This window comes from Aricia agestis, chromosome 9, assembly GCF_905147365.1.
Source record: "Aricia agestis chromosome 9, ilAriAges1.1, whole genome shotgun sequence".
In the NCBI taxonomy this organism is placed as follows: Eukaryota; Metazoa; Arthropoda; class Insecta; order Lepidoptera; family Lycaenidae; genus Aricia; species Aricia agestis.
The window spans coordinates 1,549,691-1,571,355 of NC_056414.1; the positions used below are offsets into that span (position 1 = coordinate 1,549,691).

General features: G+C 35.7%; 1 protein-coding gene across 2 annotated transcripts in view; it reads right to left on the reverse strand.

The window, feature by feature from the left end:
* LOC121730160 (rho GTPase-activating protein conundrum) overlaps positions 1–21,665 on the reverse strand; it is a 99,195-nt gene that overhangs the window by 65,444 nt on the left and 12,086 nt on the right. Inside the window, exon 2 of one of the 2 annotated variants that reach the window (XM_042119071.1) lies at positions 17,186–17,263. In XM_042119071.1, coding sequence (XP_041975005.1) covers positions 17,186–17,263 — 78 coding nt within the window. Of the gene's footprint in view, positions 1–6,531; positions 6,725–17,185; positions 17,264–21,665 lie in introns of those variants that run through there. The other variant, XM_042119072.1, reaches the window with a different exon arrangement.

Below are 21,665 nucleotides of genomic sequence, written 5' to 3' on the forward strand. Positions count from 1 at the left end.
CTTACATACTCACTATTTCAATCTTGAAATTTTTTAATTTTTTTCTTAAGTTAAACATTAGTTTAACTTCAAAATTTTACATGGGATTTCTATAATATAATATGTTAAATAAACGTTCAAAATAGCTTTTAAATAGTAGCACCTACGACATAGCAACATTAATGCATTTTTAATTGAAATGAATAAATTACATATTACTCGTTATCATAAAGACTCCAATTACCAAATAATTACCAGGTAAAAATTATCTTTAACCTAGAAATGTGACCTCAAAACCGTCTGATTGGATATCAAACGTTGGAGGCTAAGAATGAATATTTTAGTAGATAAGAAACTAATTCCAACAAAGCATTGAATTTCGGTCGAGACTCGTGAGATCATCAACATTGAGTTTTCTACCAAACTCTTTTTATTTCATTCCAGTTGCGAAAGATAGGTACTCTAGTAAGTTTGCAAGTGACTCAAAACTTTTAATTTAATCAGATAAATGGAGACGTAAGTGGATGAAGTGGATGAAGTGGGTAACTAACAATTAAAAAATGTTAGTTTTTTGCATTTTAGGACCGGGAAAATTATTTGAAAACAAAAAAATGAGGATTTTATGTATAGCTAGATATATTAGCTAGATGATGAAGTAGGTAAGGTTTGTTCAAACTATAATGCTAAGTACGCGCAAGCGGTTTTGCTCGATAGTTTTACTCCAAATCGAGTAATAATTATACCTAGTTTTCCATCTAGAGAGCATAATGCGACTCAGTGGCGCTTAATGTCGAATTATACTGAAACTACTTTTCTGTCAGAGTTGGTATCCATAGTCCATTGCACGCATCAAGCGAAAGCACTACTTTTGATAGTGCTCGATTGTGCGAAGCGGTGTTGTTGTTGAAACATTCAACGTTAAGCATTATGCCGCATAATGCGCTATAATGCTCTTATTGGAAGACACCTATTGTGTGGATCGCAAAACTGACAGCTCGAAGGCTCGCATCGAGCCGCTCGAAGGTTCGTATCAAGCCGGCTCGATGGAATTAAATATATCGATTTAGAATAAAAGTATCGAGCAATGCTGAATGTCTGGACGAAATCTCGAGCCGCGGGTTTTGCTCGACGTTATTGCTCGATCGAGCAAATCCGTACTATGTGAGTACTTAGCATAAGACAGACATAAGGTATTTGTCATTTTACATTTACCTTAAAATTTTAATGTTATAAAATGTTAGTTACCCACTTTATCGACTTACGCCTTCAAACATAAATTGAATTTAGATTGTTTATGAGTAATTGGAGCACAAGATCGCGTGCTTGTTCTCGTGTCATTTCCCACTTTTGTTATCTTATTTCTATTTGATTCTAAAAGTTTCCAGCAACTTTGTCGCCGCAGAAATTCAACTATTACGCTAGAACCGAAATTTTGCTAAGATAAAAACTTTATGATGTACTTGCCGTGGAATCAAAGTATCTCCGTACCAAATTCAATCTAAATCGGTTCATCAGTCTGAGCGTGAAGAGGTAACAGACAGACACACTTTCGCGTTCATAAATTAAACAGTACCTATCTGATGTTCAATTATTCCATAGGTAAAGCTCAAGGGGGTGACAGACGTGCAAGTAAGTACACAGACTTATGGCTCGACGATCTAAAATCGCCTGTGTGTCAGCAAAGAGCCGCGAGCCGCGAGCCTGGGGGCATGATAATCCAGTGTGAGCGTTCTCGTGTGTCACCGACGCGAGCCGAGTAAGTTCGCGTTAGTTACCCGCGTACTTTTAAGTTCGTACGTCTATCAGGCACTTCAGGACGTCTAACATTAGGATTAAAAAGTTACAAATATACAGGGTGTAACAAAAACAAGTGATAATACTTTAGGGTGTATACGTGTTCCCTGTAGAGATTTCACTGTGAAAGTAGCAGCGCTGAAAGACCAATTTTTTTTTTTTTTACTTTTGTATGGGCAAGGGCCCGAGCGTCACGAGTTTCCCCATACAAAAGTGAAAAATATTTTGGTCTTTCAACGCTGCTACTTTCACAGAGAACTCTCTACAGGGAACACATACACACCCTAAATTATTATCACTTGTTTTTGTTACACCCTGTAGTTATAAAGACAGTTGGAGCTCCAGTTGCATAATAAATAATAACACATTTGAAAAAGTGTTAGTGTGTTAATGCTAGACGTAGAAAGTATAAAACAAAACGAAACCACAATCATGCCTGAATCACAACTATTACACCGCTTTTTACTTTTTGTAGATCGCTATCGCGGTTAATTCTAGGAGTTTCGAATATTTACTGAGCATTTTGCGCAGTAAAATTTTATAAGTGGTTTTATTCTTGAGCTCAAGTAACAATATTATCGCATATTTTGAGAATTTGTAACACATATAGTAATTCAACTCAAAACCTGGGCGACGCAAAAAGATATCAAACATAAGACTGTTATAAATGGAGCACATTCTTTTCATAGCCACGTAATAAAAACAAAATGCAGTTGACGCGCCGAGATGAAATGAGGAAAACGAAATTCCTTTAAAAAACCGGCCAAATGCGAGTTGGACTCGCCCATGAAGGATTCCGCAGCAACAATAAGGTTTATTTTTTATGAAATTAAAAGGTTTTTGATTTATTTTTATGTTTCAGTTGATTTAATAAAAGTTAATTTAAGGTTTACCATTTATGACGTATAAAAAAAGTACTTGCTAGATCTCGTTCAAACCAATTTTCGTTGGTAGTTTTTATAGTAATGTACATCATATTATATTTTTTTTAGACTTATCATGTCCCTACTTTAGAAATTAGAGGGGGGGTGACACACATTTTAATAATAATAATATTATAATATTCTTTATTTGCATAAATATGGTACAATAAGGTGTTACTATTCTAACAGTGTTTCACATTTACCAGTTTGGAACAGTCTCTCTCGCAAACTATTCAGTTAGAAAAAAATGATATTAGAAACCTCGATATGATTTTTCAAGACCTATCCATAGATACTCCACACGCATAGCTTAGATGAAAAAAATTTTTTTTTGATTCAGTTGACCCCTAAAATTTTTAATATTTTTTTCCATTTTTGTATCAAAATCTTAATGTGGTTCACAGACTAAATCTACTTACCAAGTTTCAAATTTTCAATAGTATAGCTCTTATAGTTTCGGAGAAAAGTGGCTGTGACATACGGACGGACAGACAGACAGACAGACAGTCAGACATGACGAATCTATAAGGGTTCCGTTTTTTCACAATAGACATAACTACTGTCTACTCTGGTTTTTTGCCATTTGGCTACAGAACCCTAAAAAGGAACATCGGTATTGAAGACATGAAGTGTGTGTGTGTGTGTGTGTGTGTGTGAGGTAATTGTAACTTACCTACTTCGCCATCCAGCTAATATATCTTGCTATACATACAATCCACATTTTTTATATTTCAAATCATTTTTCCCGGTCTTAAAGCCTCCATTTATGCAAAAAACGTCAGTTTTCAAATTGTTAGTTACCCACTTCGTCCACTCATTTCTTCTATTCGGAACCCAATCGAAGTGGGCGCGAGACGAGACCGCTTGAAAATGAAACCGAGATTACTGCGGTATTTCAATCGCAAGAAACGATCGTAATATTACAATCCGAACGAGTCGCCGGTGATGCATGGAAAATATCTCAACGCACATCACTTTCTTTAGCATTCTGTCTCGAGATGCATTTAGAAAATCTCATCATTCTGTCTCCATTTAGAGCAGCTTTTCCCAAAGTGGGCGATAACGCCTCCTTGTAGGCGCTGAAGTTCTAAAGGGGGAGTGTGGGACGCAGAAAAAAATGGGGGTGTTGTCTAAACAACGCCCCTGGCGGCTCCGAGGCTGGGAGTGATTTATTTCATCTGGATGCATATTAAATTGAAACAATGGGGGCGCTAATACTTTATTCTTTTAATAATTTATTCTCAAACTGGGGGGTAGGTAAAATAAGTTTGGGAACTCCTGCTTTAGAGAATCTCATAGTCGATATATAGATTTGACATTAGGTCTATTAATAGACCTGAAGAAAACCTTTTCTTATTGTTTGGTTGTCTGGGAAGAAAGCCTATTTGCTACATCCCTTACCTTATGTTGTTTTTATTATGTAATATTGTTTATATATGCAAATAAAGAATTTGTAAATTAATAAATGTTACCTATACCGACACCAAGTGTGAATTGTAGTCAATAATCATCAAGTGTAATTCAATATGCACCTACATCAGATGAAAATTTTATCGATACCAAACGTATTATATTAATTCTTGATGGAAATAGTAAATACAATGGAAATGGTCCGAACACTTTGTTTTATAACCGTAAAACATACATTTATACCAATGAACTTCCAAAGTCCAACCGTTCTTCTCTCTAATCTCATCTCATTAATAATTTAATAGTATCTCTCTCATACTCTCGTGTCATCTCATCTAATCGTCTCATCTCGAACAATATTTAAAAAAATATCAACTGCTGTCTCGACGAAGTTAAATATCAGGAGATTATGAACTTTGGTCATATTTTACTCGTAGCGAGATGATGTCATGAGTTGACAGAGTAATGAATATTGTAGTTAGAAACATGCTCATTGTTTAAGATTGTTTGTGCCTACACATACATCGTTGTATTTAGAAATCTGTTCAATCTTGTTATTTGTATCTAATGTTTAGAAAGCAACCAATTTACTAGCAGGCATTTTTAGGAGTTGAAACCGTTGCGTAGATTTTCTTAAATCGAATTTTAAATTAACGTTATTATGATGTTTCCTGACCGTGATCAAAGTATAAACGTAACTTATACGTGAACGTAAATTATACGTGGGAGAGCCATGATTCGGCACGAATGGGCCGGCTCGACCGGAGAAATGCCATGTTCTCACAGAAAACCGGCGTGAAACAGCGCTTGAGCTGTGTTTCGCCGAGTGAGTGAGTTTACCGAAGGCTAGGATTCCCTACCCTATTCCCTTCCCTACCCTCCCCTATTCCCTCTTAAAAGGCCGGCAACGCACTTGCAGCTCTTCTGAGGCTACAAGTGTCCATGGGCGTCGGAATTTGCTTTCCATCAGGTGACCCGTTTGCTCGCTTGCCCCTTATTTCATAAAAAAAATGTTTTTCAAGCATCATTACAGATACTTTCGTTTGAATAGGAAAACTATGCAAAAATAGGAAAATAATAGAACCACAGCCAATAGTAACGTAGTCGGTATCGGCCAACCTCGATAGCCACGTTATCTTTTATCAATGCATTACAACCTGTTATCAAACACTCATTAACCGTAATTCTCATAACACTGATTACAAATTGAAAATCTGCCGAATCTCGGAAGGTGGGAAGTTGTCGGAATCTTTTACGTCAAAGTAGCTAATGTAGCTGCATCAGGCGATTTTGGTAGAATTCTAGCTTTTAACAAATAAAATTAATAACTATAATAAGTAATAACAATTTTGTCATAAGAGTGTTTATGTTACATGGTAAGTATACCACTCTACAATCATTGTTGTAAAACCTTATAGGCATCCTTTAAACAGCTTTTATAAACCCAATTTTGTAAAATTTTATTGCATGATACTTGTGTTTTAACTATTTATTATTAATTTAAAACGTGTTCACACCATATTCGTGCCTCGACTAATGACATTAATTATTGCTTTACTAATTTCTGTTGCTATTTAAATTTAATTAACTATGATATGGCCAAACTACTTGTTAATTTCTTTGAATTCGTTACCACCTAGTTAGTAAATAATAATTTTAGTTATTATGCATCTGTTATTCGTGCGAACAACAAACAACTAATGCGCAGTTTTTAAGATTTTTTGGCAGGAGTTTAAATATTTTACTGTGTTCTTTTTCTTTTATTAAAGGCAATAGTGTTGTCGATTACTTAATAGACAACTTCAGTCAAAAAACCTGGGTAAAAACTAAAATCTTTATTTAACTGTCATTAAATAAGGATTTTGGCATTAGCCTCAATTAACCTTATTATCTGTCGAACCCTTCATTTAATTTAAGTTTAATCATCATTAAACCGACTGCGGCCCAAGAATGATTAAAATCCGTAATGTCAAGCCGAGTATTTCCTTGAACTTAGCATTAAAGGCATGCAAAAATTCCACCGCCACTAACATCTTAACTGTCAGTTAAGAGGTAACTGGGCGCCAATGTGGCAGAGCTGCATTGCAACATTCTAGTTAGCTCCACGTGTTACTCGATTTAGACGTATAAAAGTTCATATTGTGGCTTTTTTGACTGAACTTAACCTAAATTATACTTAGTTATTGTAGTATCTCAGGAAGATAAACTAAAAGACGCAGCCAAATGTGTACAAGTCAATGTTTATATACCAGTATTACAAGGGATAAAACACCTTGATATGGTCGTAAAGATTCATGTGGAAGTAGTTTTTGTATAGCTCGTAAAAACGAACACGATAAAGAACCCAAACATATTGAACCTCCACGTCCGGAGGCAAATAAAACCGCTAACCGATAATGTCACTTCCTAATGACAAAATACTAACCAGTTTCAACATTGAGATTCTAGGTGTGGACGTGGGGAAAAGTCGATGCACTCTCTCACTTTAACTTATTGTCGCTTCAGATGCGAGTAACGAGCATGTTTATCACGGCACAAGCACAGAAGTACACAGAACTCGCGACACGGACGTGCGACGCGACGCAGACGTGACGACAGACTGGAGCAGCGAGTAGCGACGCGCGCGCCAAGATACGGAGAGCGGCGGTCGGCGAGCGAGGTTACCAGCTTGATGTAATTGCCCACATTTACGGCTGCTTTATTTAATAATAATCATTAAACTTTAATGTAATCAAGAGTTTTACAGATAAATTATGAAACTTATATCAACATCATCACTTATAAATAATCATTCAATCTCTTTTTGTGCGCCTACTTTTCTCTTGTGTTTATTTTTATTTGAATTACATCTTTATTAGTTTGTGGGGGTTTGTTTGAATCTTACTTGGCCTTTAATCTCGATTCCCGAAAGTTTAAAATCTTATTAAAGGTCCTTTTTCTTTTTTTTTTTCTTGAGAGCTGTTTCATATTATACCTACTTTTTGTCATTTAATCTATTAGATCTATCAAGTACATTTAGTATATTTTCATTAGTTTTCAGCTCCCAAGATTTAACTATTAACTTTGTTTAAATATAATCTCAATCAAAACAAATCATTAAATATTCAATTAGACATGCTGAACTTCACTACTACTCTCAAACTCAATTTCTTTTATTGAATAAGTCCTTATTGTTACTTACTCTTCAGTAAAATTAGATCCTAAAATACATTATAATATCTCACATTTATTTTTTGTATATCTTTTATTCCTTTTATTAATTTCAGGGTAATTATTAATTATATTCTGGCAACACAGCCGCTCTCTCCGTCAATGGCGGTGGCCATCGCCGACCTCACACGTACAACCTGTTGTCTGCCCTCAGGTGGTTTCCAATCTCACGATCTCTTACGTATCCGGTGTAACGACAGTTTCTTTCATAACATTACTCTTATACTCTTATAATAGACTAGTTGACGCCCGCAACTCCGTTGCGCCAAAATTTGTTTGTCGCGCGAGAACCGTACATTTTTCCGGGATAAGAAGTATCCTATGTCCTTTCCCGGGACTCAAAGTATCTCCATACCAAATATCAGCAAAATCGGTTCAGCGGTTTAGACCTGAAGAGGTAACAGACAGACAGATGGACAGACAGACAGACACATTTTCGCATCTATAATATTAATATATAAGTATGAAAGTATGGATAGGGTTTGAGGCGATTAAAATTAAATCAAATTAATATCATTAAATTAATTAACCATGAAAATCAGAATTAACTTCAAAAAAAATGAGTAGAATTAGCTATGATATAAGAAAACAGACGAGATATATAGACATTAGACAACCATGGATATGTGCCAACTACTTCTACCCTAGACCTACATTAAGTAGCGAGAACTTTTGCGAAGGCATAAAAGATTAGTGAATTATAATCTCAGATGGAAAGGCCTAAAGGAACCAACCAAGGAACCAATCTTGTATTGTTTATTAACCTTTGATGACTTAGGGCCGGGACACATAAACACGATGCGACGTCGTGTCGTACCACGATGTGGTGTCGTTTCACTAATCTACGACGAACATCGTAAAAAACTACGTTGGGACATCGTAACGTGCCACGATACACGGCACGACATCGCGTCGTAGAAACTCACGATGCGTCATCTTTGAATTTTGAATAACAACTGTGGTACTGACACAGGAACGCCTCGTGAATTTCTGCGACGCGACGTCGTGCCGTGTATCGTGGCACGTTACGATGTCGCGACGTAGTTTTTTAACGATGCTCGTCGTGGATTCCCATGATGCGACGTCGCATCGTGAAAAGACGCCGCATCGTGGTACGACACGACGTCGTATGACGTATCGTGTTTATGTGTCCCGGCCCTTATACCTTAAAGTCAAGTACTTGTACTGAATTAAAGAACTTTAACAACAAGTAAAACTTCATTCACAACTCTGTCTGCACTTGCATGTCGTACACTCGTATCGCTTACAAGTTAATTAATAAACAATTATTCATTTACATAATTGCTGTGTTAAAAGTAAATTACTGCCAAGGTCTCCACGCATTCAGTGTTAATTCTGTCATTCATGCTTTTTAACTTCAGTAACGTTCGAATTCCCACAATTCTTAGAATTTATGGTTGCTGATTGCAAAATTATTAAAGGATCTACAATTTCTCCTTTTTTTTATTTTTTGGTACTTCTACAGGTCTAACTTGCACGATTAACACGTTTTTCGCTTTTCGAGAATCTCAAAAAATCATATTAATTTATTTTGCGTCATTAAAGTGAGTATTAAGTTTATCAGGCTTATTGTTACACAATTAAAGATGGCACGGTATTTGATAAGTAACATGTAGAAAGTATAATATAATACAATTTATTTTAATTAACTGCAAGTTAGCCGTCACGTCTTCGTGAAAATAATTTATGTTGTAACCGCTGTTATGCAATACGTAATTATTGTTCTAATCATTTCTGTACATTATCAGATTGTTTTAAGGCAATTAGTTCATCTGTTACGTATCCTCTCTAATCATCATCGTCGCTTATCCCGGCAATCCTAATCTTTATATATAAAACTCAAAGGTGACTGACATGATGATCTACCACACAGCACAGCCTAAACCACTGCACCTATCGGGCTGAAATTTGGCATGCAGGTAGATGTTATGACTTAGGCATCCGCTAAGAAAGGATTTTGATCAATTATACCCCCAAGGGGTTTTTTTTTCTTTTTTTTTTATTATAAAATTGGGGCCGTCTATGGAACTTCCATATCCTTTTTTTGTTATTTTATTATTTAGAATTTTCGCACCAAGGATAATTGAAATAATATTATGAATTTTAATTAATTGTGGTCCATTCATTCCCTATTTTAACCCCCAAGGGGTTAAAATAGGGAATGAAAGTTTGTATATAATAATACTTCTCAACGCGAGCAAAGCCGCGGGCAAAAGCTCCTTATATATAAATTACCATCAAAATTGAAATCTATTTATCCTGTCTTAATTCTTGTGTCTGTAAAAACTAAACTGCCCATGGTCCATGAATTCACTAAGAAACTATTAACTAAATTTGCATTATTATTTGTGTGTAGATCAACCGATTTCCATTAAGATTATGACAAAACAATAATTAATTAATCTAATAAAGTCAACCCCGGTTACCTCATTTTGAATAGATTGCTGCCAATATAATATCACTACATATTATGCCAATCGCCAATAGGTCACATAGAATTTGTAAAAAGAGAAGATTGTCAAGGAAGGATAGCAAATATATTAATAATTATAAAATAGAAACGAATATGAGAAATTGACTCAATGTCTCCTAACCTATTTCCTAAATATAGGAGTGGACGCTTTCTCATACGAGAAACTGGGTCTAGTAGTGCCCGTGATACTTTCTATTAAATTATTGATTTTCTAAATACCTACTAGTTTTCTTTTCAATAAATAATAATTAGTACAAAAACTTGTTCCATCTAAATCATACATAGTAGACAACATTAGATCAATTGTATCACATATATTTTTCCAGCTTTTCATACAAATGCATTTAATAGTATAAATATTTGCCTCTTTATTTTAAGCATTCAGATTAAAAAAAAGTATAGGACCACCTATACCACCTTGTGGCACACCAGTGCCACAAGGTTCATGTTTAGGACCCGAACTATACATAATATGTAAAATTTTAATATCAAAACCTACATTTTAGTTTATCTATTGTGAGTCAGTTTGATTTTTCGCTTACGTAATAGTGTAAATGAATCGACTTTCTTCACATTGACAGCATATATGATTCAGTATAAGAAAAAATCAACTCATAGAGATACAGCTTATCTTAAACGCCAAGATGTTGTGACTTGTGAGCGGTTTTTCCGGAGATAAACTAAATTTTCCATTGAGATTTCTGTTTTGCAAAACATTAAAATTATCAGCATGATTTATTTAGTTATATAACTGAGATATTTTTAACTAAACGTAGTCAAACATTCAAACAAATGTGAATCTGAAGATTATAAGAACAATATTTCTAAAGCATTTAAAACAACCGATATGCAAGAACTGCATAGTACAAGTCACCTTAAAATATTAAAGCTTAAATTACCAATAACAATTTTATAGTGACTATAAAACCAATAGTAATAGAAGGCCTATGAAGTATGTATGTACATATTTGAGTCTGACGTAATAATAGGATTAACTGCTAGTTTTGCTATGGAAGCAACTAAAGAATTATTGGATTAATTACTTACGCACGTGCAAATTGTATTAGGTGCCACTACCTATGGCTTACGAGTATGTTTAGTACATTTAATATTATGTCATAGGAATGCACGATCCCTATGCAGGTTCAGTACATAATATCTATACATATAAAACTCAAAGTTGACTGACTGACATGGTGATCTATCAACGCACAGCCTAAACCACTGGACCGATCGGGCTGAAATTTGGCATGCAGGTAGATATTATGACGTAGGCATCCGCTAAGAAAGAATTTTCATCAATTCCACCTCCAAGGGGTTAAAATAGGGGATGAAAGTTTGTATATAATAATAGTTCTTAACGCGAGCGAAGCCGCGGGCAAAAGCTCCATCCATAATATTATTATGTACCTACTTACTGAATATGTCAAATAAATTATAAAATATTTAGGTTTCGGATTGGCAGCAGTTCTTAGGTAATAAATCGTAGCACACGTTCCTCATTTTACGTTTTAATAATTTTTTATCAAAACGTGAGGAAAGCTTATGGACAGCTGAAGTGCTAATAACGACAATTTAATTCCAGGTATTAAACGCTCAAATAAAAAAAATAAAAATACATTTTGTTGGTCTCGCTAAAACTTGAGAACGGCTGTTCAAAACGATTTAGCTGGTATCGGTCTTGAAATATTCGTGTAAGTCCAGGGAAAGTTTGTATTCGGAGGGGTGTGATACGAAGCTCCTTGGGTCATAATATAGTACAATGACCTCTAAAAAAAATTAAATGGAAAATATCTACAGTTATGCTAGGTCTTTACAGATTCGTTTACCGTTAAAGTATTAGGTACCGTTTACGCGTTAATCTCGAGATCCTTTCTTGTGCAACGCTTCCTGCGCGAGACAATACCGCAAAAACTTGTCGCAGAATCAGCGCGCGCATCCGCCGATTGAAGCCATAGTCCGAGAGCTCGCGATTACAGGCTATTTAGTAATTATAATTTACAGTTGTAACTGCTCGATGATCTCCGCCCTAACGCGTGGTTTGGCGGTTACACCGCGAGATCACAATCAATGCTAATTGCCAACGATTTATTTAAATAGCGACTTGGTCGCGCTGTTTTTATTTCAGAAGAACTATTGTTTCGTATTATTTAGTATTCATAATTCAGCCACAAAGCTAGTAAAAACCAACAACTTTATAAACCAAGTACTTATTTTAAAATAATAATCATTTCATAATTCCAATTAAATTGCGTTTCCAAATCTGTTTAATTAAATTTGATAATTGCGTTAATTTGATAACTGTTGGATATATTTTTCCCACGAAAATTATGACCAAATTATTGCATAATGAATATATTGCTTAACAGTAACGGTTTTAGGCAAACAATTAATATTCATCATTATTAAACAAAGAATAATACAACTCCATTATCTATGTGATTTAGTCGCTCTGAAATAGAACGATATTTTTAAGGAACTGTAATTTTCTACAAGATAAAACTGTCGTTATATTATGTTTGTATCCCTCGATCATAGCCCGAGACTATAATTGAATGTATTCGATTCAAATTGGACCAACATTTTCGCATTAATAATAATATTACTTATTAGATTTTAGATAGATATGAATTTGTTTCTAATGGTCAAATTTTTTTATGAGTAAAAACGTTATTAGTTAAATTTGAATATGGTAGGTAGTAGGTACTTACCTACTTTCGATAAGACAAGGCCACAAAATGCCACTTATTTGTTGTATATTTGGAAAAAAATAAGTAACAGAAACTTCGGCTCTTCGCCTATAATTGACGTCAATCTCTGTAATCCGAACCCTTATTGTCAGATGTAGCGAACGCGTCAACAATCGACAATAGCTAACATGCGAACTTCCTCTTATTATAATTTACCGCTATTCTGTGATTTTGGCTGTGACCTAATGATGCATTCGAGTCTAAATTAACTTTAATTATAATAATAATAATATCTATGGACGCTTCACACCACATCAGTCTGGCCCCGTGCTAAGTACCTGAAGGAGTTGTGTTACGGGTACCAGACAACGGAAATATATTTAATACTTTTATACTATACATAAAACTTTTTGTTCAGTCGGCGGGATTCGAACCCGCGACCCCCGGCTTGAGCTACCAAATTTACAGCCCACCAACTGAGCCACAGAGGTCGTCAAATTGGGACTCAAATGCTTATTATTAATAAACATATTTTAAGCAAGGAAAATGATGTGGAAATTGTTTATATTGAAACTACAATAATAAACGAAATTTTGCCGATTTCGCTGATTAACAGACGTGATTTAACAGTTAAAATACAGTATTTCTATAAGTTTTAATGCACAACATGTAAGATCATTTCAATTATAATCTAATGTTGGAGCTAGATTTTTGTTTTTTTTTTTAAATAATCCAACTCAAACCCGCGACAGTTTTGTGATTTTTGATGTAAAATGTTTAGAATATCACCTGTTTATGGATTGTATTGACGTCTTAACGGTATGAAAAAAATACTTGGGATTACTTTTTACCACTTTAATATGAAATAGTTGAGTAAAAAAATATGTAACTCGGCAAAATTTTAGAGAAAATGGGCAAAGAATTGCTGTTAATTTCGGCAACTTGGAGCTGTAAATTATAAAAAGAAAACGAACGAAATAATCTATAGATAAAATTCTATCCAATTCGAGAAAAAAGAAAAAAAAAGCAAATTATGCCAAAAAACAGTATTCAAAACAACCTAAATCTCACATTAGCCTTGCGGCGAGTAATATAATGTAAGATTTAGGCTGTTTTAAATCGTGTTTTTTGGCACAATTTGTTTTTTTTTCTTTTTTTCTCGAATTGGATAGAATTTTATCTATATAGATTATTTCTGTCGTTTTCTTCAAAATTTCGGCAAAATTTCGTATATATACGGACTCTTAAGCTACTTAAAATTTATTCTCAAGTTTTTATCGTTCATTGGTAGTAACAATTTTCTCCCTGGCTTTTTAAACTGTGGTTATAAGACCTATATTTCATAAATTATACGTGGGAGAGCTATGCTTCGGCACGAACTTTGACCGGAGAAATACCACGTTCTCACAGAAAACCGGCGTGAAACAGCGCTTGCGCTGTGTTTCGCCGAGTGAGTGAGTTTACCGGAGGCCCAATCCCCTACCCTATTCCCTTCCCTACCCTCCCCTATTCGCTTCCCTTCCCATGCCTACCCTCCCCTATTTTATTCCCTCTTAAAAGGCCGGCAACGCACCTGCAGCTCTTCTGATGCTGCGAGTGTCCATGGGCGACGGAAGTTGCTTTCCATCAGGTGACCCGTTTGCTCGTTTGCCCCCTTATTTCATAAAAAAAAGTAAAAAAACGTGTGATTAATAAAACTTAAGGCTCACAACGTTTTATTGACTTCATTGCAGCAAATAAATCGAGGGTCCAAAAGATTTCAACGCGAACCGAGCGCGCAAAAATATAATAATTAAATAATATATAAAAAAATTATATATTTTTTAATTATTACGATGTCTGTTAGGTTTTGTAGTTTTGAAATAAATTAATTAATTGAAATTATTTGTAATAATAAAATTTATTATTACATAACTGTTTAAAAAGAAAAAAACAGACATCAGACTTGGGTAAATTTTTATCAAACATTACAGAAAGTGATACCTAAGTGATAACGGCCAGAATTCCAGAAATGCTCACTTTCTGCTGTCATCAATCAGTATCCTGTCGTCGGTTTCGCTCGTTACAGCAATTACAGCCTATCTCCACATCTCCAGCTATTTTAATGATTTATTTGTAATTAAACGCGTGATCTTTATCAATTTCATTTTTTTCGAGTTACGTGTTAAGAACACTTTCCTTTTTTCTCGTGTGGATTTAAGTGTTAAAATATTTGTTTTCTAGATTTTAATCACACCTGCTGCTAGTTACTATTTTTTAGTTTTTAGACTTATAATTTACTTCTATAATCACAAATTACTATTTATTAGTAAAACGTAAGTTAAGAGGGCGACTAACCCAAAAAATCAAACATCGTCCTTCTCTCTTCACACTCACGCCCGTCTTTCATATGCCAGGTGAAAAAGGACGACGCGGTTTCATCGCCAAATTAGTTTTTTCTCAATAAGTCGATAAATATTCAATATTTTAAAAATCGACTTCGATTTCGCAATGACATAATGTTATACAATGTGTTAAAATATTAACTTATTTCAATGCACGGTTTTGGTAATATATGAAAAATTCGTGAAAATTAGATGCATCTTTGTGATTTTTTTCTATCGAGAAAATTTTAAGATATCGTGTTTTTGCTCAGATCGAAGTCTTGGAAATATAATGTAGTATCTAATTTTAGAAAATGAAACAATTCGGGGCTTATTTTCAAGTATAAAAATGAATTATAAAATCGTAAATTTTGGGTTAGTCGCCCCCTTAAGTATCGCCCGCCCACTATCGTCACAAACATCGTAAGACCTCGTCTAGTGAGGTGAGCACTTTTCAACAAGTTACTGGACCTAGTATTTTGGAATTTAATAACGTTATGATTACCTATAACATAATAATATTATTCTCACGTCCCCGGTATTATCTACGGGCTGCGTGTATCTCGAGAGAGCCCATACATATTTCATTAATATTAGCTGTTAGCATCATCAGCTACGCGCGTATTTTTTTCCGTCTTTGCCTATTTTTCGCCGTTTGTGGACAAGGCCTACGTAAAGTAAATGGACAAGTAGGGACATAGAGACGCCATGCTTCGGCACGAATGGGCCGGCTCGACCGGAGAAATACCACGTTCTCAAAGAAAACCGGCGTGAAACAGCGCTTGCGCTGTGTTTCGCCGAGTGAGTGAGTTTACCGGAGGCCCAATCCCCTACCCTATTTCCTTCCCTACCCTCCCCTATTCCTTTCCCATCCCTATCCTCCCCTATTACCCTATTCCCTCTTAAAAGGCCGGCAACGCACCTGTAGCTCTTCTGTTGCTGCGAGTGTCCATGGCCGACGGAAGTTGCTTTCCATCAGGTGACCCGTTTGCTCGTTTCCCCCCTTATCACATAAAAAAGTGGACATCACGACACACGTGTCTAGACTCATCATCATCATATCAGCCTGTATTTTGAACATAGGCCTCTCTCAATGAACGCCAAGATGGCCGAGGTTACTATTGGAATATTCCAAGTTTATTACATTTTTTTAAGTGACTGTTAAGAACTCTAATCTCCAGCTATGGTCAAATTTCTCTCTAATCTGTAGGCTTCGGTATCTGTGGTCACTGGAGTGATCTAGAAGCAGCGGTCGCCTTGGTCGGCGTTGCGCAAACCGCCGCGCGCCGCTCGCGCAACAATCGGTTGAGCACAAGGTGCTATTCTGTAGGCCCTTACACACTTGCGACCAAACTAATTTGAATTTTTCGACCCGAAATCTCTCAATAGCATGGTCACCATAGAAGGGGTTTCTTTCTCTGGGAGAATAAACAAAGTGACAGATTTACAAAAGTAATCCGCCATTTTATCAATAAAATCTGTCAGTTTGTCGATTATTTCCCGTTTCTAATGTCGTTATGCTAAGCCTGGACTTAGCTGGTATGACCATCAAAATGAGGTTATGAGACCATGCCCGAACCCAGAATAGATTTCGTCCGTTCTGTTTGCCTCCTGCTTTTAATATCTTCAGTAAATATATTTCTGAAGTTCTATCTATAGAGCCAAAAAGGCGAATTAAAAAAGATTTGATATCTTTTCCAATATCAATAATTTTCTGATACATCTAATTCTCGCCGGACTAGACCTACCCATTTCTAGAGACAAATTTTCTAGACTACAAATTCGTCCATAATATTACGAGTATGTTTACTGATACTTAGCAACTTTTTGCAAATCTCAACATTGAATCAGGTTTGGAACCCTGATAATATTTTAGTATTGACAGAAAAGTTGTAACTTTGTACTATACTATAAAATATTTTTATTACTTTGGCTTAAAACGCAAGTGCGTAGGCCGCCTATAGTTCTTGTGATAGTCAATGTTACAGTCTGTTTCTCCGGCGCCGACAGCGGTACACTGTGGGTACACTCGTAAACTGTGAACTTGAAACACCGCTAATGGGTACCACAAATACAAAATACTGGTCTTCCACATAAACAGAATATCCTAACAAAAGTGTATTGACTAAATTACCATCACTATTACTGCGGTGTTGACGCAGCGGATCCAAAACAATGTGAATGATTTTAGCTGTCTTACGGATGTATATGTTCATTCCAGGATCCGACTCGAATTAATCAGGTATGGTTGACTGGCCTCGTGCAATGGCCCAGGTAACATAGGACATCATATTATAAGCTAGAATATTGAGGTATACTCACACAGTCTGTCTTCAGGGAGCGCCATGATTTGAGGCTGCTGCTCCGGCGCAGGCTGGTCCGCGACACCGAGTACCCGCCCTAAAACAAAACATAAATAAATGAATATCTTTTTATTCGAAATAGGTATCATGAATACACTTTTCGAACGTCGGAAAATGAACGTCGAAACTACGATGCCCACCACCGATTCGGGGACTAGCCCGATATAGTATGATTAGTACAAAATACAAATTAAGTTTTGACTCTTCTTATGGCTACCTCGCTGTCATTTTTTCTTTTTTTTCTTGGGCAAAGCCATTATGGATTCCCGACGTATATATCCGACATTTAATAGTGCGTGGTACGGAAACCCTAGGTGCCTCCGTCTCTGCTTGGTGCTGTACCGCCCGGCCAACTAGAGCCGCGGTTACTGCCAACCGAAGTTTAAAGCTGCGGCTCCAGTACTGCCTTATACCTACAAAAATGTTCCTAACCTAGTATAGAACAGCACTAACTGTATACGGAAAATAGGTATAAATGAAATTTGTCGAGACTAAATTGTATAATTTATGAAGACGTGTAATCCAAGTGTAATTAATTATTTGGCCGATACATTCCCAAATTATTATATATTATGCTTTAACTTACAATGTAAGACACTTTAAGGCTTACAAAGATAACAATTTACAAATAACTAAGTTCTTAACTGTATGAGGTTCTGGGGGAGGCTCCCGAACGAAGCGCGCATTACGTCGCCGAAAGAGACTTTACGTGATAAAGTGTAGTGTGTTTGTGTGTGTGAATGTGTAAATAATATATATTAGGATAAAATAATTCGGCGTGCATCCGTTGTCTGATTGCCATAACACAAGTGTTTACTGAGCATGGGATTAGACGACGTGATGTACGCTACCTAGCTTTTATACTATTGTATATTATTGTATGCTTAATAAAGAATTTGAATTTGAGAAGAATTTGAATTTGTATTGCATTCAAGATCAAAACGATCGGGTTTTGCCACGTAGAGTCAAACGCTGCGCCAAATACCTTTCATACTCGACCTTATAAATTTTCCGAAAGGTTTGTGCAATTCTGCACAAGTACCGCAACAAGCTAGTGTGTTAAGCAAATAGCTTTTCACTTTAAAGTAGTACGCGACGGACAACGATAATATCATCAAATCTGAATTCTGATACTGATCAAATATTTTGAATTTTACAAAGTTTACGTTAAAAAAATTGAACTTATTTTAAATAACAAAAATAAGAATAGAAGGAATAATTAAGTAATAATTAAGGAAGAAACAATTAAGATTTAAGGGAAAAAGCTGCTTGCTATTGCTTTAAAGAAGTTAAGCTACGTACAAAGTAGTAAATATTTAGTAACCTGTGTCCTCTCGGCATGAAGGAGCACTTGGTTATAAAAAGTGATGGTGCTATTTTTAACTGACTCCTAAAAAGGAGGAGGTTATTAACTATCGAAATGGCATACAGTATTTATAATTCGTAGTAACCAATATGTTGCAGCTCCACTCAAAGCACTCTTCTTTAATCTAAACCGCGTATGCACGAATAATCTATTTGAATAATAAAAGCCGCTAACTGCACTTTCACACTTTCTCGCACATTCGGAGGGCCGGGGTAGTGCCGCACCCGGGTTCCGGCCACAACAGTCTTCACTAACTTTGGTCTTATTGGTGAAAGTTTATTGTTCGGGACTCTTTATTAGTTATGATGTTAATATTAGTATCACGTAGTAGATAGAAAGGTGCCACTCATTTTTTTGGGCAGCTCGCTTGTGAAATGTTGAGAATGCTAAGCAAAAACGTTTGTCAGATTTTTAAAACGTTATTTTATAGATGTTTTTAGAGCGCTTTGCGTTTGCGTTTTATAGATGTTTTTAAAGCGCTTTGCGTTTGCGTAATTTTGTTACAACAAAAGCTACCTTTTCCGAAACAAAAAGTTTTTTTCCACCAAATTGCATCAAAATCAGTTCAACGGCTTAAGTTTAAAGAGGTTGTAGTTCATTGAGGAAAACAATCTTAAAAATGTATGTCCAGATTTAGTAACAACATTAACCAATTCTATGGTCAATCTTAAACTTACAACATGAGTTTATAACTCGTTATATAAGTAGAGTAACAGCCTCCATCAATTAACACATAACTAATATGAAGTGGAACGCTCTGACCCCGCTACACAATGCAGTGTAACTAGCCTGTTCCCATATCCTAAGTCAAGGTGACAGTCGTTAGGAAATTTTACTTAATTGCTGATTAACATCGATATAGTTGGTAGCCAGGGTGCTTAGTCAAATTACATTCGCTAGTTTCAAGCGCCATAACACGCTCTAGCGCTATGTCAAATCCCATACATTTTTTTCGTTAGTGTAGTTCTATCTAAACTATAGCTAATGCAATAATTTGGCGCGCTCTGGAGAATTCACAATCCCGATTAGACTAGATTTCGTAAAGCATAAACTGAATATCTTTACACTGATTTAGGACTGATCCAGCAACAACATTTAATGACAAAACTAATCCGACTTTTAGCCAACGAGACTTCGAGTCTACACTGTACAATTTGACAAACCCAGATGATGATGGGTTTGTGTTTGTGCTTCCAGACCTTACTCTCTTCATCGTCAGCGAAGGACATCGGTCATAGTCTGGTTGGAATCTCCATGTCGAAATCCCTCCCGTAAGGTTTGGTGTTGCAATAAATAATTGCTGCACGTAAGTGCTGTGCAGCCAACAGAAAAACGTTGCGCGTTTCCTACGAAACACCACGGGCCACGGCATACCTCGCGAAAACACATGTCATTACTAAATACTTAATAGCGCCACGTCGCGTTAATTGGATACATGTTTTGCAAATCCATTTAAATTCTTGGCCATTAACACAAAAGTAGCAACAGAAAAATGTGAAATATCCCAATTTCACATGGTGCTCACAAGGATAAGGAATGATAAACAAAATTAATGTTTTGACAAAGGTGTCCTTATAAAATTCTTAATATAATATAATTTCTTTATCCTTCTTTGTTTCATTCATACAAAGAAAGAGATGTATTTATGTCCGTTTTCAGCAATGCTAAGTGTTCCCTTGCGGTCTCATGGTCATCTTTGAAGACAAAAACGTGTTAACCAACGGCTATAGTTTTGAGGCTAACATTAATTTAGCTAACGATTGGTGTTGAAAAATAAGGTTTTGTTGGTCCTCTGCTAAACCCTTCAGAGTTATTTTAGCTGAGTTTATCTAGGAGTGATCCGTATTTTGTTGCTAAGTTTCGTATAGGTCTAAGGTAAAACATTTTTGAAAGGTTTAATTAGGTCTTACGGCCGAAGGCTGAAAGAGCTTAAAATGTATGTACTTGTAAACCCAAGTTAAGATTACAAGTACGAAGTTACGTTGCATTACGTTTGAAATAACATAAGAATCTAAGTTTAAATTACTAGATTGACCTGAAACTGATATAATAACTACAATTTGTAAGAAAAAGTAACACATAATAGAAGCAAGAATCACATTCATTTAAGCGCCAAATGCGCGGAACCAATCGCTACGGTTAGGGACTAGGGTTGCCAGGCGTCCGGAAAAAACGTAGCCATGCTTTTTTTACTCTGTGTCGGGCAAAAATAACATGAAGTTTCATGCAGCTTCCATTGAATAATAAAATCTTAATTATGCTAGAAGATTCATATTTCTATATTATGTTAGACAAATAATTTTTACGCGTGTTGATCCTATTAATGCTTAGGTTTGAGATGCAATAATATTCTCATAAGTAGGGAGTCCGGCTTTTTTCTCCAAATTTCCGGCTAAGATGTCTGTTTGTCCAGCTATGTATAAGGTTTGGCGACCTGGCAACCCTAGCTACGATAGTATAGTAATGTAGAGTCTTTGTTTAGCCGTTACGCTATCTACCAGGAGTAATAGATGACCTTGAATTTTACTTGACAATCATTACAATTTATGTTTATTCAATGGTTAAATTGTTAAGAAGAAAAGTTGAAAATGAGCAGCGAAATCGGCTAATGATAACAACGTACCTGAAACAGCAAAGGAATAGCAAGTGTGCGCAAGGTCTTTTGAGAACAGTCTTTTGGAGATTTGGTCCCTCTCTACATAAGCAAATCAAAAAGCTATACTTAACACCCTTAACCATAAAAAGATCTACACTGCAGACGTTATACATAGTTATATTTTAAAATGACCTTGTTTGCGATATGTTAGAAAATTATATTTACTAATACAGCTGATTAAAGTACAATGCATTTTTCTTAACTTAACTTCTGTAGGTACATACAGTGTGAATCTTTGTGTCAGGCCAGTACGTCGGTCAGGGGAGATATTGTTTTACATCGGTTTTGGGAAGACCGAAGTAGTATTCCTCTATTTGACCCGCCCATTCGTCGTAACTTGTAACTATGTAAAGCGATGTTCAACAGTTACAAAAATAAGAAAGGATCCATCCAACCTTGATATCTAATATTGTGCTC